The sequence below is a fragment of the Phyllobates terribilis genome, unplaced genomic scaffold, assembly GCF_046119375.1.
Source record: "Phyllobates terribilis strain yellow unplaced genomic scaffold, ASM4611937v1 Scaffold_200__1_contigs__length_3551848, whole genome shotgun sequence".
Lineage (NCBI taxonomy): Eukaryota > Metazoa > Chordata > Amphibia > Anura > Dendrobatidae > Phyllobates > Phyllobates terribilis.
In genome coordinates, this window is record NW_027362960.1 from 1,991,247 (window position 1) to 2,017,989 (window position 26,743).

At 46.0% G+C, this 26,743-nt stretch overlaps 1 protein-coding gene across 1 annotated transcript in view; it reads left to right on the forward strand.

Annotated features, from left to right (window-relative positions):
* Nucleotides 1–26,743, forward strand: part of LOC141213607 (uncharacterized) — a 124,202-nt gene that overhangs the window by 30,428 nt on the left and 67,031 nt on the right. Inside the window, exon 3 of the mRNA XM_073665215.1 lies at nucleotides 24,906–26,098. Coding sequence (XP_073521316.1) covers nucleotides 24,906–26,098 — 1,193 coding nt within the window. The remainder of the gene's footprint in view (nucleotides 1–24,905; nucleotides 26,099–26,743) is intronic.

Genomic DNA, 26,743 nt, shown 5'->3' on the forward strand with positions numbered 1-26,743 from the left:
TACCCAGAGACTGCCCTGATCACTTGCCGTAACTCCCTGTCCGTTCACCCAGAGACTGCCACCCGCTCCCTTACAAGGGCCGCCCCCTTGTATAGTAGCTCAGAGGTTCCGCCTCCCGGACCCGTTACAATGGTCCCCACAGCTCCCTACGCACTGTATGATGATCCCCACAGCTCCCTACTCACTGTATGATGGTCCCCACAGCTCCCTATATATAGCATGATGACTCCCATAGCCCCTTATAGTATGATGGCACCCACACCCCTTATATATACAGGTGCATCTATGGTAAATTAGAATATCATCAAAAAGTTTATTTATTTTAGTTCTTCAATGCTGAAAATGAAACTCATATATTATATAAAGTCATTACAATCAAAGTGATCTATTTCAAGGGTTTATTTCTGTTAATGTTGATGATTATGGCCAGGGGCGCACATAGAAATCATGAGGCCCCATAACAGAAGCTCTAATTGGACGCCCCCCACCAAAAAAATAAAGAAATATTTGTCTGTGTCACAGAAGAGCCGATCTCACAACTTTCCAGCCTTTACTTCGTTTTTCTAATTTTCCTCCTACTGAAGTCCTAGATCCCTCTTTCATTGCCCCCATGAAGTATGGTGCCAATAAAAGTGCCCCCCAAACACAGTATGATACCCCCATGGTGCATTCCTCCACATTAGCCTCTACATGAACAGTATAATGACCTTATTGTACCCCACCTCAACTCCCAAGGCAAAGTATGGTGACCCTAACACAGTATGATTCCCCCAACTGTGACTCCCACACAGCCCTCCATACAGTATAATGGGCCTACATACAGTATAATGGCCCACACTAGCCCTCCAAACAGTATAATGGCCCCACACAGCCCTCCAAACAGCATGATGGACGCCACACAAACCTTCACACCGTATAATTGCTTTCATACAGTATAACGGTCCCCCACATAGCCCTCAAAATATCATAATGGCCCCACATAGACTTCCATATAGTATAACAAGCCACCCATAATCCTCCATATAGTATAATGCAGCCTCCAAAATCATCCATATAGTATAATGCACCCCCCATAATCCTCCATATAGTATAATGAACTTCCCATGGTCCTCGATAGAATATAATGCACTCCTCATAGTTCTCCATACAGTATAATTCACACCCCAAAGGGTAAAATGCAGCCCCCATATAGTATAATGCACTACACAGTCCTGCAGTATTATGTGCACCACGTACTCACTGATTTTAAAATACCGTATGTTTTAAATAAGACGACCCGAGTATAAGCAGAGGCCCCTAATTTTACCACAAAAAAACTGGGAAAACGTAGAGTTGAGTATAAGCCTAGGGTGGGAAATGCTGCAGCTACTGGAAAGTTTCACCATCCTGGTATGTATGGTTCCCTCATCACCAATCCTGGTATGTATGGCACCCCTCATTCTCCAATCCTGGTACATATGGCAACCCTCATCCCCCAATCCTGGTATGCATGGCCCCCTCATCCCCCAATCCTGGTATGTGTGGCCCCCTCATCCCCCAATCCTGGTATGTATGGCTCCCTCATCACCAATCCTGGTATGTATGGCACCCCTCATCCCCCAATCCTGATACATATGGCACCCCTCATCCCTGAAAACCCCTTTAATCTGACTTTATAGAAAAAGTCTATATCCGGCTACTGTCCTCCCCTCATGAATCACAAAATATGCCAAGTGTGAACAACTCCTGTCCCCAAATGAGGACTTGCAGGCGATCAGTTGATAGTCGGGGGTCTGGCAGTGAACACCCTCAGCAATCAGCTGTTTTTTGCTGGACGTAGTGGCCTCTCCAGGACACATGTGGTATTACATGGTGCTCTTTCAAAATAATATGTAATATGTAATACATGATATCTTGAAGTCTTCCAGAAGAAGATATTGGCAGACAGGTAATGACTTATTACCTACCAGCCATTGTCTCCTTTATCACTCGCTAGTTCTTATACACATTTGGATGATTTCACATCTGCGTTGGAAGCCATATTAGGAACCTCCATCGCAGATTTTATCATACAGGACGAGTTCTCAGCCAACAGCTATTTGGCCATTGTTCACATGACGTAAGCCTATGTTATATACAGCAATATGCAGCAGGATACACGGGATCCAGGGAAATATCCGATCGCCAGAAATGGGGTCAGGAATGGTATGTGTGGCTTTCTCACCCCCCAATCCTGGTATGTGTGGCCCCATCACTGCACACACAAAAAATAAACACTTATACTCACCTTTCTTCCTCACCTCTGCTCCAGAGCTGCTGTGTTCTGTCTGCCAGCAGCTCATGTTGGTATCAGAGCAGCGCGCGCTCCCAGTTGTCGAGGTGAGCTGCTGCTGCTGCCGGCATATTCACTACTCTCCACGCCGGGACTATGAGCGTTGACAAGCGTGAATATGCATTCCCTTTAGCAGCGGGCACACGTGGTAGCTACAGCATGTATGATGCCCCCACACAGTATAATGCTCCCATTATGCCCCTTATGCAGGATGTATGATACCCACACACAGTGTAATGCCCCCATTATGCCCCTTATACAGGATGTATGATGCCCCCACAGTGTAATGCACCGTTTATGCCCCTTATGCAGTATGTATGATGCCCCCACAGTGTAATGCCCCGATTATGCCCCTTATGCAGTATGTATGATGCCCCACACAGTGTAATGCCCCTTGTGCAGGATGTATGATGCCCCCACACAGTGTAATGCCCCCATTATGCCCCTTATGCAGTATGTATGATGCCCCACACAGTGTAATGCCCCCATTATGCCCCTTATGCAGGATGTATGATGCCCCCACACAGTGTAATGCCCCCATTATGCCCCTTATGCAGGATGTATGATGCCCCCACACAGTGTAATGCCCCCATTATGCCCCTTATGCAGGATGTATGATGCCCCCACACAGTGTAATGCCCCCATTATGCCCCTTATGCAGGATGTATGATGCCCACACACAGTGTAATGCCCCCATTATGCCCCTTATGCAGGATGTATAATGCCCCCCACAGTGTAATGCCCACATTATGCCCCTTATGCAGTATGTATGATGCCCCCCACAGTGTAATGCCCACATTATGCCCCTTATGCAGTATGTATGATGCCCCACACAGTGTAATGCCCCCATTATGCCCCTTATGCAGGATGTATGATGCCCCCACACAGTGTAATGCCCCCATTATGCCCCTTATGCAGGATGTATGATGCCCCCACACAGTGTAATGCCCCCATTATGCCCCTTATGCAGGATGTATGATGCTCCCACACAGTGTAATGCCCCCATTATGCCCCTTATGCAGGATGTATGATGCCCCCCACACAGTGTATTGCCCCCATTATGCCCCTTATGCAGTATGTATGATGCCCCACACAGTGTAATGCCCCCATTATGCAGGATGTATGATGCCCCCACACAGTGTAATGCCCCCATTATGCCCCTTATGCAGGATGTATGATGCCCACACACAGTGTAATGCCCCCATTATGCTCCTTATGCAGGATGTATGATGCCCCCACACAGTGTAATGCCCCCAATATGCCCCTTATGCAGGATGTATGATTCCCCCCACACAGTGTAATGCCCCCGTTATGCCCCTTATGCAGGATGTATGATGCTCCACACAGTGTAATGCCCCCATTATGCCCCTTATGCAGGATGTATGATGCCCCCACACAGTGTAATGCCCCCATTATGCCCCTTATGCAGGATGTATGATGCCCCCACACAGTGTAATGCCCCCATTATGCCCCTTATGCAGGATGTATGATGCCCCCACACAGTGTAATGCCCCCATTATGCCCCTTATGCAGGATGTATAATGCCCCCCACAGTGTAATGCCCACATTATGCCCCTTATGCAGTATGTATGATGCCCCCCACAGTGTAATGCCCACATTATGCCCCTTATGCAGTATGTATGATGCCCCCACACAGTGTAATGCCCCCATTATGCTCCTTATGCAGTATGTATGATGCCCCCCCACAGTGTAATGCCCCCCATTATGCCCCTTATGCAGGATGTATGATGCCCCCACACAGTGTAATGCCCCTTATGCAGGATGTATGATGCCCCCACACATTGTAATGCCCCCATTATGCCCCTTATGTAGGATGTATGATGCCCCCACACAGTGTATGCCCCCATTATGCCCCTTATGCAGGATGTATGATGCCTCCACACAGTGTAATGCCCCCATTATGCCCCTTATGCAGGATGTATGATGCCCTCACACAGTGTAATGCCCCCATTATGCCCCTTATGCAGGATGTATGATGCCCCACACAGTGTAATGCCCCCATTATGCCCCTTATGCAGGATGTGTAATGCCCCCATTATGCCCCTTATGCAGGATGTATGTGCCCCCCACAGTGTAATGCCCCTTATGCAGGATGTATGATGCCCCCACACAGTGTAATGCCCCCATTATGCCCCTTTTGCAGTATGTATGATGCCCCCAGACAGTGTAATGCCCCCATTATGCCCCTTATCCAGGATGTATGATGCCCCCACACAGTGTAATGCCCCCATTATGCCCCTTATGCAGGATGTATGATGCCCCCCACAGTTTAATGCCCCCATTATGCCCCTTATGCAGGGTGTATGATGCCCCCACACAGTGTAATGCCCTCATTATGCCCCTTATGCAGTATGTATGATGCCCCCACACAGTGTAATTCCCCCATTATGCTCCTTATGCAGGATGTATTTAGTTTGTATGATGCCCCACACAATGTAATGCCCCCATTATGCCCCTTATACAGAATGTATGATGCCCCCACACAGTGTAATGCCCCCATTATGCCCCTTATGCAGGATGTATGATGCCCCCACACAGTGTAATGCCCCCATTATGCACCTTATGCAGGATGTATGATGCCCCCACACAGTGTAATGCCCCCATTATGCCCCTTATGCAGGATGTATGATGCCCCCACACAATGTAATGCCCCCATTATGCCCCTTATGCAGGATGTATGATGCCCCCACACAGTGTAATGCCCCCATTATGCCCCTTATGCAGGATGTATGATGCCCCCACACAATGTAATGCCCCCATTATGCCCCTTATGCAGGATGTATGATGCCCCCACACAGTGTAATGCCCCCTTTATGCAGTACGGATGATGCCCTCACACAGTATAATGTTCCCACAGTACCGCCTGAGGTCCTGCAGTGGAAAACGTCCTGAGGTTTTACAGTTGGAATAATCCCTCTGGAGTTGGTTTTCCCTTTGCCTGCTCCCCTACATGTAGACCCTCGAGCATGTATACATGCATGTAGGGGAGCAGGCCTTACTAGATATCGAGGCTTTGTACAGTAATATACCGCATGAGGATGGTATCAGAGGAGTAAGATGTTTATAGAAATCGAGATCAGTAGAGTGTAGCAGACATAATGACTTCATGGAGGATCTTCTAAAATTCACTTTTACTCATAACATCTTTCTTTTTGACAGGAAGTACTTACCCGAGCTCAGGGGTACTGCGATGGGGAGCCCCTGTACCCCCTCATCTGCTAATCTATTCCTGGGCTGCTAGGAGAAAACCAACATACTCAGGAATGATTATAAGTGGTGGCATCCATATATTGGGGCATGATATAGATATATTGACAACATTTTTATCATCCGGTCAGGGACGAGTGAACAGTTTCTTGAATTTGGAACTCAATATCCATAGAGTGGGCCTTAGATTTATATCAGAGCTTAATTATTACCAGTTGCCTTTCCTTGATGTACCAATCAAGAAAGTACGGGATGGGAGCCAGGGCTGTGGAGTCGGTAAGCCAAGCCTTCGACTCCTACTCCTCAATTTCCATGACACAGTCTCCGACTTCACGACTCCGACTCCCTCATACATGGCTCATGTTTAAGTGATAAGTTTACAGTAGGACAAGTTTTTCTCAGCTAAAAGTCTAGACCCTTAGATCTGGAATAGGAAAGACATTTATAAGACATTTCATAACTTTCCCAAATTCTTATGAAAAAATATTCCTCACAAACTGCATTAAACTACTGTATCCAATTTATTACATATTTTAGGCGCCGGAGTGGGTCAATTTTATACCGACTCCAACTCCACCAAAATGGGCACTGACTCCACAGCCCTTGTTTGGACCCTAGGGACACTCATCTACCATAAACTATTAAAGTGGCATAGCCACCACCGCATTCTACTTTAAAAAAAAAACAATATCCAAGGGCCAATGTTTACAGTTGAGAAGAAACTGCTCTAATGTCACAGATATTAATAAAGAGGCAATAGACATGAAGACCAGATTCAAGGAAAAAGGTACCCACAGTACATTTTGGATTCCGCACGATTGTTTGCAGAAAAACAGGAGAGAGAGACACTCCTCCATACCTAACCAAGACACCAAGAAAAATATGGGATAACACAAGTAATAGGAATTTGTGACAATCAGAGTGACCATATCTTTAATATCTTCAGAAAACACTAGGATGTACTTGTGGCTGACCTGGACCTGAGGGTGCTGTGTGATCTACTCCCACAATAACTTTCAGAAAGGGTTGGTCAATTAGGGACCGTTTAGCGCATAGTTTCTGAAAAAACTGCACCCAAGGGGACATGGCTAGATAGAAGAATCTGTGGTTTCTTTAGATGTGTAGAAAGTTGTACATGTAATTGGATGAGACCATGTAAATCTTTCTTGAGTTCCTCTACAGGTGAAACCTTTTTCCAGAGGGATTATTCCAACTGTAAAACATAAGGACTTGTATATATGGCCACATGCACCTGCCCCCTAGATTATGTATGCACGACCAAGAGGGAGTCTAAGAGGAGTGTGGAGAGGGCATTTGGGTGAAATACGCCATGGTTGGGTGTCACGGGTGTGTGAGAGGTGACAGACAGTCACCCTGCAGGGGTTTGCAGGAGATCTCCACGTTTGGCAATGCAGACAGCTGCCTAGATGGGAGGCTGTGTTTAGGACCCAGATTCTACCTCCATTTAGTCTGGGTGTATATATACCTGGTGTGTCTATGTTGGCGTCGCTGGGTATACTCATTTCTACTTGGAACTTGGCTGAAGCAGCATCACGTTCTCTTTGGAGTCTTGAGGCCGTGTGCCCTGTTGGAGTTTCTTCTAAAGCGAAGTTGTAATTCCCTTGTGTTGTCTTCCCCTTTTGTCTTTAGAGTGCTAGCGGGGGTTGACTAGTGCTCATCTCCTTCCACCCCCAGCTATAGCCTTATGACAGGGATAGTTGGGCAAGGCATGTGATGGGCGACAGCTGCGGAGACTGTATAGGGATATTAGGGGGAGACAGGGTGATGCTAGTCCAGATTAGGAGGTCACCTCTTCCCCCTTTTCCCTAGTATCTGGGCTCCCTTTCCCTTTCTCCTCTGTGTTGCACTCACACCTGGCGTGACTCTCTGTGTTGCCCTCACACCTGGCGTGACATCGGGACACCCCATTAGTGAGACACATGAACAGTGCACATTGAGGTGAAACAAGAGACATCTCCTTTTGCATCATTGAGGTGGTTAAACCCAATGTGAGAGGTGGTGATCTCAATAGATGTATCCTCAAAAAGGAAAGTGAGTGGATTTCCAGACTGGATTCACTAGCCCCTAAGGGACTGAATGAGCAAATTTCCTATGCCTGTTTTGTATGAATACAGCCTCATTCTGGATTACATTTTAGGATTTTATACTCTACCCATTGCTACTCAGTTCCCTGTGAACGAGGTTCACATTGTTTTACTTCATCAAGAGATCTGAGCTTCTATATCAGAATTATTTCTTATCAGTTATATCCCAATTATACTATTTAGTAACTAACAAGTGTGGTGTTCCTTGTGTATCTCTAATTATGCAATAGGGGTCAAATATGACCATTTAGGAGTATACTGTGGGCCACCATCCCATATATTTTGTAGTGATAAAGTAGATCCACATGCCTATTGCATGATGGGAGGATGTGCAATACTTGTTTTTAGTCTCCCATGATACTGATCTCAGAGAGAGGATTTTTCTGTTGGTGGAATGCAATCCAATACCATATGCGCTCTGGTGTGGAACGCAGACATCTGGGCATGCACATTTGTGGACAATGATCCTAGATGGAATGATGACTACGGTCATGCGCAGTCACAGGTACGAGTGGCGCGGCGGCAATCAGTTTATCTGGTGTTTCAGCAAAAAGCACGTCACTTCCCGACATGCACACTAGGTGATGGACATTATCGAACCTCTAGCTCATGAGAAGTAGCGTAGGCGCAGTATATTATTGTAGACAGACTCTATTCTGTATATCCTGTGACAATTCACCTCTAGGAATGGGAATGGGTCTCCTAGTCTGGGAAGGGTTTTGGATGAAGTGGGATATTTAAACATGGACACCTGGCTATTAGGCACACTATGCTGAACATCATGAATTATCATCCCTGTATCAAGCCTCCTGATGAACCTGTTGGGAAAATGCATTGAGGCGGATTATTGAAACATTCTCTGAGTACCATACCCTTTCCTTTATACATATTGTAGGGGTTTTACTCACTGGGGCACAATGGGAGGAAAACAAGAGGCATGTTCCTTTAAAATTTCATGTGGGTTTATTACTTAATAAACCCAGAAGCCAAACAGAAAAGCAAATAGCCTTTAGATCAGGCAAACAAAGTAAATGTCCTTAGCAGGTCTCTGCTCAGCCAGGCCTGTGTGGTACACAAGCTGGGGTAGCGTCCAATGTCCTGGCTTGGTCTGAAGACAAACATACACAGTAGGCCTTCTACCTCCAAACACACAGACCATGTGCCAAACAACAGCCTTCATTTTATAGGCTGTTAACCACACCCAAAGGTGAGGTATCTGGGTAGCTGGACCCGCCCATTCTCTCCTAGCTACCCGTAACCCGGCTCCCAGGTGCACCAAACTATCCTCTTAGTACTTATGTGCCCTAGAGAAACACTCCGGGTTACTTCACAGAGACCAGCCATCTCTGTGACACATACCTCACATTGACTATGCGACCATTAGCCACCTTACATACCCCCCCCTCTGCCTAAAGCCGTGGGCTTGACACCTTTTACTACCAGACAGGGGATTTTCGAGAGATCATCGGCATTACCATGTAGCTTCCCTGCTCAATGTTCTACAGGGAAGTAGGAGTCCTGTAGGGCTAAAAACCCGAGGGTGACTGGCATTTTTTCACTTTTTTTCCTCATCCATCTGAGTGGAGCATAATCAGATAATAATCTAAATTTTCGACCTAACAGATAGTACGGTAAGGTGTCCACCGCACACTTTATAGCCAAGCGTTCCTTCTCTATGACCGAATAATTTTTCTCGCAGGAGGACAGCTTTCTACTCAGGTAGAGGACAGGGTGCTCCTCCCCTTGTATCTCCTGGGAAAGGACTGCTGCTAACCCGACATCTGAGGCATCTGTCTGGAGTATAAACTCTTTCTTGAAGTCCGTGGCAACCAGGACCGGTTGCCTACACAGAGCCAGTTTCATCTTTTGAAAGGATGTCCCCGCCTCTGCAGTACACTTGGCCTTGGCTGATTTTGTTCCTTTAAGGAGGTCAGTCAGAGGTGTGGCCATCATGGCGAAGTTTGGGATGAATTTCCTGTAGTATCCCACGATTCACAGGAAGGCTCTGACTTGCTTTTTCGACACCGGTCTCAGCCAATTTTGGATTGCTTCTACTTTAGTATTTTGGGGTTTTATCTCGACTCTACCCACTACATATCCGAAGTACTTGGCTTCTTATTTCCCCATGCCACATTTCTTCGAGTTTATTGAAAACCCCACCTTCCTCAGAGCATCAAACACAGCCTCAATCTTTTCCAGATGACTCTCCCAGTCTGGACTGAAGATAGTATTGTCCAGGTATGTTGCGGCATATTTCTTATGGGATGCAATGATGCTATCCATAGCTCTCTGGAATTTTGCAGGGGCCCCCTGCAGTCCAAACGGCATCCGAGCATACTGGAAGCATCCGTCCGGCGTAGAAAACGCAGTCTTCTCTTTGGCTACCTGTGCCATGGGGATCTGCCAATATCCCTTCGTCAGATCCAAGGTGGTTATGTGCCTTTCTGGCCCAAGCTTCTTGATCAGCTCGACGACGCGTGGCATTGGATATGCATCAAATTTGGAAACCTCATTCAACTTCCGATAGTCGTTGCAGAATCTCCACTCACCATTGGGATTTGGGACCAAGACGATCAGGCTCGACCAACTGCTCTTGAATTCTTCAGTGACACTGAGCTTCAGCATACAAGCTACCTCTTTGGATATCAACTCTCGTCGGGCCTCAGGTATCAGATAGGGCTTCAAGTTCACCCGCACATGTGGCTCCGTCAGAACCTTGTGTTCTATGACCCTTGTGCAGCCCGGCAATTCCGAGAACAGATCCCTGTTCTTCTGCATCAACTCCCGACACTGCTGTTTCTTGGCCTTCGTTAGCGTTTCCGCTATTGCGACTCCTCCAACTTCACCTTTTAGCTTGCCCAGAAAGCATGGAGCTTCCACAGCCTCTCTGTCTTGCCACGGCTTGATGAGGTTGATGTGGTATATCTGGTACGGCTTACGTCATCCCCGTTGATGAACCTTGTAGTTCACTTCACCCACTTTTTCCACCATCTTATATGGCCCTTGCCACTTGGCCAAGAACTTAATTTCCACCGTCGGAATTAGCGTGAGGACTCCGGTCTCCCAGATTGAATTGCCTCACTCTGGCTGACCGGTTGTAGACTCTGGCATAAGCTTCTATTGCCTGGGGGAGATGTTCTTTTACGATGGGCATCACATGCACAATCCTCTCCTGCATCAGAGCAACGTGCTCGATGACGCTCCTGTGGGGCGTGAATTTGGTTTCCCAGATTTCCTTTGTGACATCCAGAAGACCCCGCGAATGTCGGCCATACAGAAGTTCGAATGGCGAGAACCCTGTAGAGGCCTGTCCCTTTCTATGTCCTTCCTCAGTATACTCTTCAGAGTCTTGTTAAACCTTTTGACTAGGCTATCTGTCTGAGGATGGTATACTGCAGTCCTCAGTTGGGAGATTAGGAGGGCTTTGCATAACTCCCTCATCACCTTACTCATAGAGGGAATTTCCTGGTCGGTGAGTATCTCCCTTTGCTAAGCCTGTTGGGGAAAAACATGGACCAACTCACGGGATATATTCTTTGCGGAGGGGTTTCTCAGTGGAATCAATTCAGGATACCATGTGGCATAGTCCAGGATAACCAATATAAATTGATGCCCATGAGCAGATTCAACCAGGGGACTGACCAAGTCCATAGCAATTCTCTTGAACGGCACTTCAGTAATGGGCAATGGCACGAGGGGACTTCAAAAGTGAGAGGTGGGGGCGGTCAACTGGCACATAGTGCAAGACCTGCAATACTTAAATATTTCCCGGTGACATCCAGGCCAATAGAACCTTTATAAAAGATAATGCCTTACCAACACCAGATGCAGCAAGCCTCCATGATAAAGGCGGGGCCAGCACATGTGCAAAATACTGATGCAGACAGCCACTCACTAACCTACCAATTCATGGAGGGGGTGGCTGTGTAGTATTATACATGCACACCGATGGAGTTTGCATAGGGCGCCAGTCACACAGATATGTGCGATGCACAGTTTCTGGCTTGCAGCTTGTTGATGACGCCCATACTATTAGATCAGGCGTGCTGCCCCGCACTATATACGTGCACCCCCACAAGACAGACGCCCCAATTCACCCAGCCAACACTAAAGAGGCCTGGCCGCATCCTGCAAAAAAATGTGCAAAAAAGATGAAAAATAGAGTATAAGATAAATACACCACATGAGGTGTTGGTCGATATTTTGGCCAAAATACACACGCTCGCAAACTCAAACGTCAAGGGTCCTCATACTTGCGAGTCCTAACACTAAACATTAAAAATGGTGAACATTGGACATAATTTCAAAAAACATCACAGTAAGGCTGTATTCCCACTATCCTTTTTTTAAGCGTTTCCGCAGCGGCAATTCCACTGCAGAAACGCTTAAAAAACGCTTGGTAGAAGGTCTGCCATGTTCCCCAATGATAATCCCATGTGCTGTGCACATGCTGCGGAAATTTCCGCTGCGGATTATCATTGCGGAAAAATCCGCAGCACTACCAATTATTTAGCGTTAGCACGGTGTTTTCGCCGCCATTGACTTGCATTGGAACGCATGGAATCCGCATCATTGCATCTGCAGATGCGGAATCCATGCGTTTCATTGTGTGGATTGTACCCAGGTTTGGAGAAGAGGAGACTCTCCTCCGGACCCAGATACCATAGAACCTGTAAAAAAAAAAAAGAATAAAATAAAAAATATACATTATACTTACCTTCTGATGGCCCCCGGTGTCCTTAGCGATGCGTCTCAGCTTGCCGGCAGCTCGCGATGGTCTGAAAAGGACCTGCCATGACGTCAATTAATCATGTGACGGGTCATGCCACCTCTGACGTCGGCAGGTCCTTTAGTCTACCGCGAGCTGCCGGCAAGCCAGGACGCATCGGATAAAGACACCGGGGGCCATCAGAAGGTAAGTATGTAATTATATTTTTATTATTTACCATTCTTTCAGTCACCCTATATAAATCCATGCCTGTTGCATGGATTTATATAGTGTTACCAAGTTGTCAAGCACTTTCCAAGTGATGCTAAAATCGCTTGGAAAGCGCTTGACAACCCGCATGCGGATATGCATGTGAAGAACTCTTCACTTCCGTACAATCCGCATGCATTTTTTCTGCCAGGGAGATGCAGAAACGCTCAGGAAAAAATCCGGAGCATTTCTGCATCGTGGGCACATAGCCTAAAAGATAATGCCTTACCAACACCAGGTCAGATTACCAATGCACTGCAGGATGCAGCAAGCCTCAATGATAAAGGCGGGGCCAGCACATGTGCAAAATACTGATGCAGACAGCCACTCACTAACCTACCATTTCATGGAGGGAGTGGCTGTGTAGTATTATACATGCACACCGATGGAGTCTGCATAGGGCGCCAGTCACACAGATATGAGTGATGCACATTGTCTGGCTTGCAACCTATTGATTGTGTATTTATCTTATTCACTATTTTTCATCTTTTTTGCACTGTGCTTCACACATATGTGTGACTGGCACCCGCCCTATGCAGAATCCATCGGTGTGCATGTATAATACTACACAGCCACCCCCTCCATGAGTTTGGTAGGTTAGTGAGTAGCTGTCTACTTCAGTATTTTGCACATGTGCTGGCCCCGCCTTTATCATTGAGGCTTGCTGCATCCTGCAGTGCATTGGCAATCTGACCTGGTGTTGGTAAGGTATTAACTTTTACTGTGATGTTTTTTGAAATTATGTCCAATGTTCACCAACAGAACCTTTGCATGATCCGTTCCTGCGTTTTTTCCACTTCCAGATGTCCCCCCAAGTCATGTGAATGGGCCATGTCCAACACCTTCCGTCTAAAGGGGCCCGGCACTATTAACTGCTCCACACTCTCCTCCCTCACTTTCTTGACCCGGTACAACAACTCCTTACTCATCATAAAATGGGGAAACCTTGTGTGAGCCCCGACTCCTGTGCAACCCCATTTATAATAGTGACATTATTAAAGGCTTCCTTCAGAATTGGGTCCCTATGTCGGGCAGACCCCAAATTCTCGCTGGTCACCCCTAACTCTGGAATGGCAGACTCAGGGAGCACTACCTCCTCATCCCCCACAAGGACACCAAAAGGAAACCTGGCTGACTCTGGGGGTGTGGTGATACCTCATAAGGGTTAATTTTTTTTCTTATCTGATCTGAGCCAGCGAACCCAGAACCCTTCCCGCACAGATCCCAAAACAAGCAAAAGTCCCAGCCTATAATAATAAGGTGCAACAAGTCCTGAACGACGCCGACCTCGTGGGACTCTGTACCGTGGGCCATTTCAATGTCCACTCTGGCCCATAGGGTAGTCTTTAGCATCACCATGAATGCACTGAACGCCGACTTTTTTCCCCGGGATAATTTGGAGAGGAAGGGTGGCCCTCATAAGGGTCACCAGGCTCCCGGAGTCTAGCAGTGCCGTTACCTCCCATCTGTTCACCTTCACGTGGCATGCTTGTAGCCCCTCGGTGGGTGGACAGTTCACACTGCAGTCGGATAAGCATAATATGAACAACGTTGTCCTATGCTGCAGTCCATCGGCTCAAGGGTCAGGGGACAAGGGGCGGCTATATGGCCTGGGCCGTGGCACCTCCAACAAACAACATCACCTGTATGGACCTTGGGCACCACCTCCCTCGTCCATTTGGACCTTGGAAGTCCCACCACCTTTAGGGCCTCCATCCCCTGTTGGGGACTCCAGTATGTAGTGGGCTGCCTTCCCAAGGAACCTTCAACTCCCTGGTATCTCTCGATCAGTCCGACCAGTTCATCCGCATACCAGGGATCACCTTGGGCAACCCAAGGCTGTATGGGCCTCGGCAGGGAGTGCACAATCCGATCCATCAACACCCACTCTACCATCTGCGCAGGCATTGAGGACTCTGGCTGCAGCCACTTCTGGACCAGGTGCTGCAGGTCAAACATTTGGGACGGAGGTGGTTTGTTCCAGTGATACGAACCTGCTGTGCCCTGATAGTCATTGTCAACCGCAAGCGTGCGAGAATTTCACTTTTTAGCTTGCCATACTCTTTGGCATCCTGCAAAGCTAAATCATAGTACGCCTTTTGGGCGTACTATGCAAAGCTAAATAGGGCGTCCTGCAAAGCTAAACCATAGTACGCCTACTACGCTTACTTCTGGGGCTCTCCAAGTAAAGTATGGTGACAGTACCTCTGCCCACTGCTCTTGTGGAAATTTCTCCCTCTCGGTGACCCTTTGAAACACCATCAGGAAGGTCTCAACGTCATCCCCCAGGGTCATTTTCTGCAAAGCTTGTCATGCCGCCTTCCGGACATGGGAGTCATCAGTCGGACCTGGAGTTGGAGTGCTCATCCTGTCCTGGATGGCGGTTGCCAGAAGCTGCATCTGCTGATGTTGTTCCTGCTAGTGCTGCTGTATCTGCTGTAACTGCAGCCTGTTGGTCTCCTGTTGATGCTGCTGCGACTGGACCAGGTGTTTCAGCAGGTCCTCCATTTTGTCTGGCGATGCTTGCTGGCTTGCGACAGACTTCACCCAGGGTATGAAGTCCATCCTGTAGCAGTCACACGTCTCTGCTGGTAATGCTACCCGCAAGTCTAACACTAATTGTGGAGGTTTTACTCACTTGGGTGTGACAGGAGGAAAACAGGAGGCATGTTCCTTTAAAAGTTCATGTGCGTTTATTGCTTCATAAACCCAGAAGCCAAACAGAAAAGAAAATAGCCTTTAGATCAGGCAAACAAAGTAAATGTCCTTAGCAGGTCTCTGCTCAGCCAGGCTTGTGTGGCACACAAGCTGGGGTAGCGTCTAGTATCCTGGCTTGGTCTGAAGACAAACATACACAGGAGGCCTTCTCCCTCCAAACACACAGACCATGTGCCAAACAACTGCCTCCATTTTATAGGCTGTTAACCACACCCAGAGGTGAGGTATGTGGGCAGCTGGACTCGCCCATTCTCTCCTAGCTACCCGTAACCCGTCTCCCTGGTGCACCAAACCATCCTCTTAGTGCTTATGTGCCCTAGAGAAACACTCCAGGTTACATCACAGAGACCAGCCATCTCTGTGACACATGCCTCCCATTGACTACACAACCATTAACCACCTTAGAATACCTTGATACATATCTGGTTTTATGATTACCCCACGGCTGATGAAAAGGAATCTATCACCCCCTGGGACTCATCTGACGTCTAATATGGGCATACAGATGATAGAAATGTGAATCTATACATACCTGTATGCCTCATATTAGAGGTCTGTTTGCTGTGAAATGGCTTTTTATTCAGTGAAGATTCTGATGCTTGCTGTTCGTGGGGAGTGGATTCCCTTTAATAAATACTCACTTAGCCCCATTCTTCATACAGATACTAATAAATCCAGGACCTATGAGATTTTTACCATATGATAGTTGGATAGTTAGAGGCGTATCATCCATAGCAGCAGCCCACAGGGCCACTATGGTGCCCGTGAAAAAACACAGAATTTGAGCTTGGTTTAAGTTGGTATCCATGCTGCACATAAATGCATGTTTACTATGGCCATAAATCAGAAAAAAAACCTATAAGAAGAAAAATGATCATAAACCCTGCTGTAAATAAATAAATAAAAGCCAAAAGTGCATTTAAATAAAATAGGGTTCTTAGTAACACTGTTTTTGATCAAAAATAGCATGAAAGCTATCCCTCCATGGTAAAATGAACCCATGCGGGATAGTCCTACTCTGTTTAATATTAAAAACCTTACCATGTATCAAACTTCTGTGTGTGAATCAGACATGAGATCTAACGTGATAGAAGATTACAGTCCGGGGAAGACGGGAAGCCTTCATATAGACGGCCAGTGGAGATGTAGTCAGTAGTGTTGAGCATTCCGATACTGAAATATCGGGTATCGGCCGATATTCGCGGTATCGGAATTCCGATACTTTTACAATATCGAATACCGGAATCGGAAGTTCCCATAATGCCTGCGCTCTGCAGTGTCTCTGAAGGATGACAAGCTGGATGGCAGCGCTCAGCTGAGATCCAGCCTGTCATCAGAATGCCATCCCAGCGTGGGAGAATTCTCCTGATTGTTTAAAAGCCGGCGGGCGGTAAAAAGCCGCCGGCTTTTAAACAATCACACAGCCCCATACTGCTTCCCCGCAGCCTCCCACCCCGATCCTCCGCTCCCCTCGCCACCTCCCATCCTGATAGTAAGTTAGGACCGAGCGGGGAGCGCAGCACCAAGGAGCGGGAAGCGAAGGACCTGGGCGGTAAGCCGGCAGTGAAAAGACTGAGGTATCAGGTGATGCCGATCAGCTGTTCATTTGAAGTAGCCGCGGTGCCCTCAGAGGGTTCATGCGAGTTCATGCTTGACTGCATTGCATGAACTCGCATGAACTTTCCCACGGCCGCACAGGTCAGCCTCACCTCCCAGACCATCAGCTCGTCATGATTGGTGTGTGTGGTGTCTGTGCGTGTGTCTGCGAGTGTGTGCGGGGTGTCTGTGCGATGTCTGCGGGTGTGTGCGGTGTCTGTGCGATGTCTGCGGGTGTGCGCGGTGTCTGTGCGATGTCTGGGGGTATGTGCGTTCAGGCAGACATAGGCCGATGTGACACTACTACTCCCATCGGCCTATGTCTGTCCCCCGTCCACTCGTGCCAGCAGGATCAGCTCGATGGGAGCAGTAGTTCCCATCAGCCTGATCCTGCTATTTAAATTGCCCTACTGTGTCCCCAATAAATTTTAAATACATGTCATTGGTGGCCAGTGGTTACCTACAATAAATTAGTTTATACATTACCTGTCCCCGCCGATCGCCACCTAAAATAAAATTAAAAAACACACCTATACTCACCTAGACACCTAATTCCCCGAAGCCATCGATCTCCTGTAATAAAATAATAAACCGCAACCTTATCCTTACCCCTCCATAGTAGTCCACGAGTGTCCCACGAAGATCTCCAGTTTAGAGCACCCACATAGAATGTGACCGCTCTGAACCGCTGCCGCCGCTAGAATGACGGGGCCGTAAAGCAGCCCCATCATTGCATAAGCGGGTTCGCTGGAGTTCAGGCAGCGCTGCTCCGGTTAGCTCCTTTACGGCCCTGCTGTATCGTGAGAAATTCCCACGGTACAGCAGTGCCGTAAAGGAGGTCTCCGGAGATGCGCTGCCTGAATGCACTCCAGTGACCTCAGTCAGTGGCTCCCGCTGCCGGGAGCGAACGTGTTCCGGGCAGTGTGAGCTTACAGCAGCCATGCACAGCTGTCACCATCTCCAGATGTGACAGCTGTGCATGGGAGATCAGCGCAGGATAGGTAATTATTTTTTTTTTAGTAAACTAAGAATTAAATAAAATGGTGTGTTTTATTTCAAATAAATTATTTTTTTTCTGGGTGTAGTGTGTTTTTTCTTTTTAACACTTTGTAGGTTAGTAATGGGGGTGTCTTATAGACGCCCATCATTACTAACCTTGGCTTCATGGCAGCTGGCGCTGACATGAACCCCACCACTATTACCCCCTGCCACCGCACCAGGGCAGCGTGGAAGAGCGAGGCTAAGTGCCAGAATTGCCGCATCCTATGGATGCACCATTTCTGGGGCGGCTGACGGCTGGTGTTTCTAGCCTGGGAGGGGGCCAATATTCATGGCACCCTTCCTGGGCTATTAATATCAGCCCCCAGCTGTCTGCCTAGCCTTTGCTAGCTATTAAAATAGGGGGGACCCCATGTCATTTTTTTGGGGGGGTCCCCCATTTTAATAGCTAGTAAAGGCTAGGTATTCAGCTGGGGACTGATATTGGTAGTCTGGGAAGCTCCATGGGTATTACCCCCTTCCCAGGCTTCAAACATCTGCCCCAGCCGTCTGCTTAACCTCCGCTAGAGACTAAAATTATGGGGGATCCCACGCCAATTTTTTTCTTAGTAAATCCTTTATTTTAACACTAAATGACATTTGAGGAGTTAATAAAGATGCAGTCCCTAAATTATTATTTATTTTTTAATTAATTTTTCCCAAAAATTTTGACATGGGCTTTGCCATATTTTTGTATGCCAGCCAGGTACACCATCCAGCTTCTATGAACGCGCCATTTTCCGGGGTGGCTGCGGACTGCAATTTGCAGCGGGGGGCAGAAAGCTTGGGCCTCCCTGCGCTGCGGATTCCAGCCCCCAGCTGCCTAGTTGTACCTGGCTGGACACAAAAATAGGGAGAAGCCCCACGTATTTTTTTTTTTAATTATTTCATGAAATTCATGAAATAATAAAGAAAAAAAGGGCTTCCCTATATTGTTGTGTCCAATCAGGTACAAATAGGCAGCTGGTGGTTGGGGGCAGCCCGTTCCTGCCTGCTGTACCTGGCTGGACACAAATATAGTGCGAAGCCCCACGTCAATTTTTTTTTTAATTATTTCAGGAAATTCATGAAATAATTAAAAAAAAATTGACGTGGGGCTTCGCCCTATATTTGTGTCCAGCCAGGTACAGCAGGCAGGAACGGACTGCCCCCAACCACCAGCTGCCTATTTGTACCTGGCCGGACACAACAATATAGGGAAGCCCTTTTTTTTAAAAATTATTTCATGAAATAATTAAAAAAAAATTGACGTGGGGCTTCGCACTCTATTTGTGTCCAGCCAGGTACAGCAGGCAGGAACGGGCTACCCCCAACCACCAGCTGCCTATTTGTGCCTGGTTGGACACAACAATATAGGGAAGCCCTTTTTTTCTTAATTATTTCATGAATTTCATAAAATAATTAAAAAAAAAAAATACGTGCAGCTTCGCCCTATTTTTGTGTCCAGCCAGGTACAACTAGGCAGCTGGGGGCTGGAATCCGCAGCGCAGGGAGGCCCAAGCTTTCTGGGCCACCCGCGCTGCAAATTGCAGCCCGCAGCCACCCCGGAAAATGGCGCGTTCATAGAAGCGCCATCTTCTGGCGCAGTACCCAACTCATCCAGGGCCCTGGTGCGGTGGCTCACTGGGTAATAAAGGAGTTAAGGCCAGCTTGGCATTATCAGCTGGCCCTAAGCCCGAAATTCATGGGGTCACGCCAATATTAGACATGACCACCATGAATTTCTAGTAAAGTATTTAAAAAAAACACAACACCCAGAAAAAAGTCCTTTAATTGAAATAAACACACAATTCTTTATTGTTCTAAATTAAACCATACTTACCATCACGCCCATTCCAGCTGAAGCCAACGATCTCCTGCAATAAAAGAAAAATAATAAACCAACCTCATCCTTACCTTTCCATGGTTCCCACGACAGCTTCAGCTCTGCTACATCGAGATGACAGGCTGGACCGCAGCAGAACGCTGCCATCCAGCCTGTCATCCCGCAGACACTGAGAAGCGCAGGCATGCTTGCGCTCCTCAGTGTCTCACTGTGACGGCATAAAGATGAGCCGAGGTCATGTCCAATGAACTCAGCTCACCTCATGCACGTCACTGACAGCGTGGGAAAATTCTCCTGCACTCAGCGCCTCAGCGTGAGAATTCTCCCACGCTGTCAGTGACGTGCATGAGGTGAGCTGAGTTCATTGGGAAGAGCGAGGCTAAGTGCCAGAATTGGCGCATCCTATGGATGCGCCATTTCTGGGGCGGCTGACGGCTGGTGTTTCTAGCCTGGGAGGGGGCCAATATTCATGGCACCCTTCCTGGGCTATTAATATCAGCCCCGAGCTGTCTGCCTAGCCTTTGCTAGCTATTAAATTAGGGGAGACCCCACGTCATTTTTTGGGGGGGGTCCCCCATTTTAATAGCTAGTAAAGGCTAGGTATTCAGCTGGGGGCTGATATTAGTAGCCTGGGAAGCTCCGTGGGTATTACCCCCTTCCCAGGCTTCAAACATCTGCCCCAGCTCTCTGCTTAACCTCCGCTAGAGCCTAAAATTAAGGGGAACCCCACGCCAATTTTTTTTTAAATAAATCCTTTATTTTAACACTAAATGACAAGTACAGTAAGCAACACTGTCACTGTACTTCATATATATGTGACTGACATGTTTCTATCTATCTAATCTATGTGTGAAGCTCTATTCTTTCTGTTGTAAATTGTCGGGTACCGGTGTATGCCGCTGATGAATTGCCGGCTTTTCGCGTAATACATTCTACATTATTCTTAGTTGTTTTACTTCATGTAGAATTAAACTACAAGGAAAGAAAGGGTTTATTTTCATTCCGATATTTGTGTCCCATTGACTTGCATTGGTTTCCGGTATCGGAATCGGCGATATCCGACACTTTTTGGGTATCGGTCCGATCCAATCCGATACGATATTTCCTGATATCGGAAGGTATCGCTCAACACTAGTAGTCAGTGAAGAACTCTGGCTAAATATGTTTCTAGAGCCGTAGTAGAAGATGAAGATGTCGTCCTCATCATGAAGTAGTTATTTCTCATGTCACGTGTAATGAATATCTCCTGCAGTATTACTAATGCCGATTCCAGTGTCGATAAATGAGACAAGAATTAGCGCTATGGAAGATGAGTCTTTGAGAAACGTGTTCAGCTACAGACTCCAAGGAAGGAACTGCTTGTTATCTGTGGACTAAAATATATAGGTTTTATTACTAGATGTAAAGCAGAAAACTAAATACTGTAAAATAATATATCTCCTCATATGTTTCCCCTTATTATCTCCAGTAATTGTATTATTACACAATATCAGATCCTCTCAGTGAAGATCTTCTATTTAAGAGAATTTCCTTATTGACCCATCAAAGATGGATATGGACAGAGACAAGATGGCAGAGAGTATATTACATCTCACCCTAGAGATCCTCTTCCGGGTTACTGGAGAGGTGAGAGATTCTGATGACGTCACATTACATCATTCTTATCTATGGGAATAACAGATGGACAGAACTGGAGAGGTGAGGACTCTGGAAATGTCTGGAGTGAGATTTATTAATATGTCTCTCCATAACCAGGATTACACAGTAGTGAAGAAGACCTCTAGTGAGCGCTGTCAGGACCCTGTGTCTGAGGCATGGGAAAGACCCCTGAGCTCAATCACAGGGCCTCCATCTCACCCCCTGATACATGAGGACATCAATGACCAGAAGATCCTAGAACTCACCTACAAGATGATTGAGCTGCTGACTGGAGAGGTGACACTTCTGGGAATGCTGGGACATTATACAGTAATGCTATGAAAGGATCGGGGTGGTGACTGTATCATTGTATGTGTCAGGTTCCTATAAGATGTCAGGATGTCGCTGTCTATTTCTCCATGGAGGAGTGGGAGTATTTAGAAGGACACAAAGATTTGTACAAAGACGTCATGATGGAGGTTCCCCAGCCCCTCACATCACCAGGTAATAGACAGGACTAAATACACACGGCCTATAATTATCTGTATGTAAAGAATGAATCCAGTCCCTGTATGTGTTTCCTCCAGATCTATCCAGTAAGAGGACAACACCAGAGAGATGTCCCCGTCCTCTTCTTCCACAGGACTGTAAACAAGAAGACCCCAATGTTCCTCAGGATCATCAGGTAGATGGAGAGAAGGTGTCATGAGATCTCCCCTATGATGTGTAGACGGCTGTGAAGGTCTTGTGTTCAGTCTTGTTTTATCCACCAGTATTATATGTTTTATACTTGTGTAATGAGAACGTTGGAGATGGCAGGATTAGAGCTGATCATAGATGGGACTTCTCCATCTGTCTGTGACTTTTACAATATTTGTTTCAGGGTGAAGATCTGACCCATATTAATACTACAGAGACATATGTGAGGGGTGATGAGTGGTGTACAGAGGAGATTCCTACATATGACTACCCAGGTGAGTAGTAACCACTAAATGCAGAGAAGTCACAGATTCTTCTCAGTCACCGGCTGTGGCTGCTTTATCGGTGGTGTAGTCCAGTCGTATCACAATCGTGTGATCACCATTTTGCCTCTAGACCACAACATTCTCTTCCACCCAAAACTGTTCAAATAATTATGGGCATTGAAACCCTTTTCCATAGAATTTACAACCTGGAGGATCCACCTACTCACTGTGATTTAGGAGACGCTGACTGTTACCTGCCCAGATCTGTAAACCACAAAGCCAGAAAATCACTTGAAAAAAACATTATGATGGGCCTGTAAGAGAAAGCGGAGGGTAATGATGCTGTTGGCTTCCTAGATCCCTGATATCTTATTGGATGAATCTACCTTCTCTCCCTTCTGTGCTGCTGAATGTGCTCATATGGTCCCTACAAGACCAGGTCCAGTCTTTCTGGCCAAACTTCACTTTTATGATCGACAACATTAAATGTGCAGTGAGGCCAAGTGTGAATTTCTGTACAATAACAACAGAGTTTCCCTTTATACTTTTCAATTTCTTATAAAACCGACTAACTTCAAACCAGATTGTGATAAACTACAGAAAAAACATTACACCTGTGCCATGATATATCTCTAAGCTAAATTTAAGACGCCTCAGTTCTGCACTATTATAAAAAGTTCTCTTTGAATGTCTAATATTTCTTCTTGAAACTCCTCTGACAGAAAATATTGTCCCTTACGATAGTTTAGATTGCCAAGAGCCACCGAGCCCCATACTCTAATTACCCCAGAGAGGTTTCACCACTAGTTACTCATTACTTACTGATGGAGACTGTTTAGTTTGATCATGTCAGTAGATGTGTTATTGTCTATACTCACAGTTTTTGACTACAGTGGTTAGTTCCCAAAATACTCTGATTTAACCTCTTCCTGCAGCCAGTTTTCTGTTCCTATCAGGGCCCATTTTTTTATATCTGATGTGTGTCACTTTATATGGTGATAGCTTTGGAATTCTTCACAAAGGATAATAAGAAACAGATGGACCTTACAAATTATTTTCCACCTATTCTTGAATCCAACAATCCCTTATATACGGTTGTACACTACTGTCTGGGCACATGGCAGGTTAAGAAAGGAAGGAGCGACATTTAGCTATTTGAATGCAGATCTTGCTGGAATAGTTTGCAGACACAATGTATTGGGGGCGCTGTTCATAGTCACCTGGCAGCTCAAAAGATGGCTACCACAAACAGGCTTGGCGCTATCTACTCCATTATCCAGATCCCCGGGTTTGCCTTGCTCATCATCCTTTAACACCTCTACATGGATTTGGACTTACAGAGACCCCCTAAGATTGTGCCACAGTGTTACCTGCTGTTCTGTGGTGTGAGATGGCAAGAAGAATAGTCAGATAGCCGGGTCAGAACATGGAGGTCAGAGAAAATACAAATTCACACAAAAGTAGTCAGTAAATGGGCCGAGGCCACAACAGGAAACAAATACACAAGCCGGGAGCTGAGCACAGAGGACTGAACCAGAGGAGGACAAGGCTGTATCTGGCAGCTTCCGGCAATATGCTTCCAGCTTTAGTAGGGTGCGGCGCTTTCCACATGGCTGAAGCAGGGAGCAGATTACTCCAGCTGGACAGCACACAACCCATACTGCCAGATTGGATGGTACTACTGGTCCCAGGCACCCTAATCTTAGTGGCTGGACAGAGACTGCACCGTCCAGAGCTTCTGGTTCTGATGTCTCCTACATCACCAGCGCCACCTGCAGGATGAATAAGGCGGCTCCTGGTGAGAGAAGCAGACGTCGCAGGAGCAGATCCCAGAGGAGATGGGACCCACCATTTGCAGAAGCCCTAATGTGACCAAATTGCAGAAAACCAGAGCAGTAGAAATCCCCATAAAGTGACTCCAGAAAATCACAGAAAAAGATACAGCCTTACCAACACCAAATCATATAACAAATGCACTAGCAGGATGCCGCAGACCCCCATGATAAAGGTGGGGGCAGCGCAGCTGAAAAATACTTATGGAGCAACCACTCACAATCGTACCAATTCATGGAGAGGGTGGTTGACTTGTATTCAAGATGCACACAGATGAAGCTTGCATAGGACGCCAGTCACACAGGTAGGCGTGATGCACAGTGTCTGGCTTAGCCTAATGATGCCCATACTATTAGATCAGGAGGGGTGCCCAGCACTATATAAGTGCACCCCATATGGACAGACACCCCAGTACACCCAACCAACACTAAAATGCTAATGCATTTGTTATCTGATTTGGTGTTGGTAAGGCTGATTTTTCTGTGATGTTTTCTTGGTAGATAATGATACTTTTACATAAAATACATTTTTACGGAGAGTTTAAGTAAAAATATTCAACAATATAAATTTTAAGGATATGTTATTCATAAATAATAATTGGTTTTATTCTTGGCAGATGACTGTACCAGGAGATCAGAGGAACAGCTGACATCTTCAATTTTTAAATCAGATGATCTTGAGATCACACAAAATACAATTGAAGGGAATACCATTACTCCAGATATACCATCATCCCTTCACAGGAAAGATCTATCATCTGATCATTTGAAACAGGTCCTGTCTTCTGATTCATTACCGACTACTAAGGAAAGTCAAAGTCACAAAATAAGCATTAAAAAACAAATTGCTCCTAAAGCAAAGAAGCCATTTTCATGTTCAGAATATGGAAATAGTTTTTCCCTCGAAAAGTCTTTTCTTAAACATCAAAAAATTCACAAAGCGAAGAATAGATTTTTTTGTTTCAAGTGTGGGAAATTTTTTAACCAGAAATCAAATCTTGTTAATCACCAGAGAACTCACACAGAGGAGAAGCCATTTTCTTGTTCAGAAAGTGAAAAATGTTTTACAGAGAAATCAAGTTTAATCAAATATCAGAGAACTCACACAGGGGAGAAGCCTTTTTGCTGTTCAGAATGTCAGAAATGTTTTAACCAGAAATCAGATTTGGTTAATCACCAGAGGACTCACACAGGGGAGAAGCCTTTTTTCTGTTCGGAATGTGAAAAATGTTTTAGCCAGAAATCAGGTTTGGTTAAGCACCAGAGAATACACACAGGGGAGAAGCCTTTTTTCTGTTCAGAATGTGGAAAATATTTTAGCTGGAAATCAGTTTTGGTTAAGCACAAGAGAATTCACACAGGGGAGAAGCCTTTTTCCTGTTCAAAATGTGGGAAATGTTTTAGCCGGAAATCAGTTTTGATTAATCACCAGAAAAGTCACACAGGGGAGAAGTCTTTTTCCTGTTCAGAATGTGGGAAATGTTTTATCCAGAAATCAGATTTGGTTAAGCACAACAGAACTCACACAGGGGAAAAGCCTTTTTGCTGTTCAGAATGTGGGAAATGTTTTAGCTGGAAATCAGATTTGGTTAATCACCAGAGAACTCACACAGGGGAGAAGCCTTTTTCCTGTTCAGAATGTGGGAAGTATTTTAGCTGGAAATCAGGTTTGGTTAATCACCAGAGAACTCACACAGGGGAGAAGCCTTTTTCCTGTTCAGAATGTGGGAAGTATTTTAGCTGGAAATCAGGTTTAGTTATACACCAGAGAAATCACACAGTGGAGAAGCCTTTTTCCTGTTCAGAATGTGAGAAATGTTTTGTGAAGAAATCATCACTTCTTAGTCACCAGAGAACTCACACAGACGAGAAGCCATTTTCATGTTCTTAATGTGGGAAATGTTTTACACGGAAATCAACTCTTAACAAACTTCAGAGAAGTCACACAGGGGAGAAGCCTTTTACATTTTTAACCGAAAATTGTATCTTCATAAAGGGGTTGTCCACTACTAGGACAACTCCTTCTCATTTCTCATGTTTGGCCTTGTTAAAATAAAAACACTCATACTCACTTACTGTTCTGAGGTAGGGGAATTAAATATAAAATCAGGGGCGCTGGTAGGTAAGCTCAGTATATCTGCTGCAGATGGTATGTGTCACCATAGACCACTATAGAAAATAAAACCAAAAATATATAAAACCACTGCGCTGATGTACTGAGAGGAGTAGGTAAGGATTACTGGGGGTAGTAATGGAAGAATATACAAACGTTGATGAATATTAATATTTTATTTTTATTTTGTGAACCAATAGTAAAAATGTTATCGCTACATATTAGCATTAAAACAAGGGTTAAAAATAGAGCATTGGGTAGTTCCTCCAGGGATCCAGAGCTGTTTGGGACCTGTAGTGGGATAGATAAGGACTGTAATTACTGACCTGTATAAGTTGGTTGATTTTCTGTAGAACTACTGTGCATGTATTTACCTGGGATGGCAGGAGGATCTTA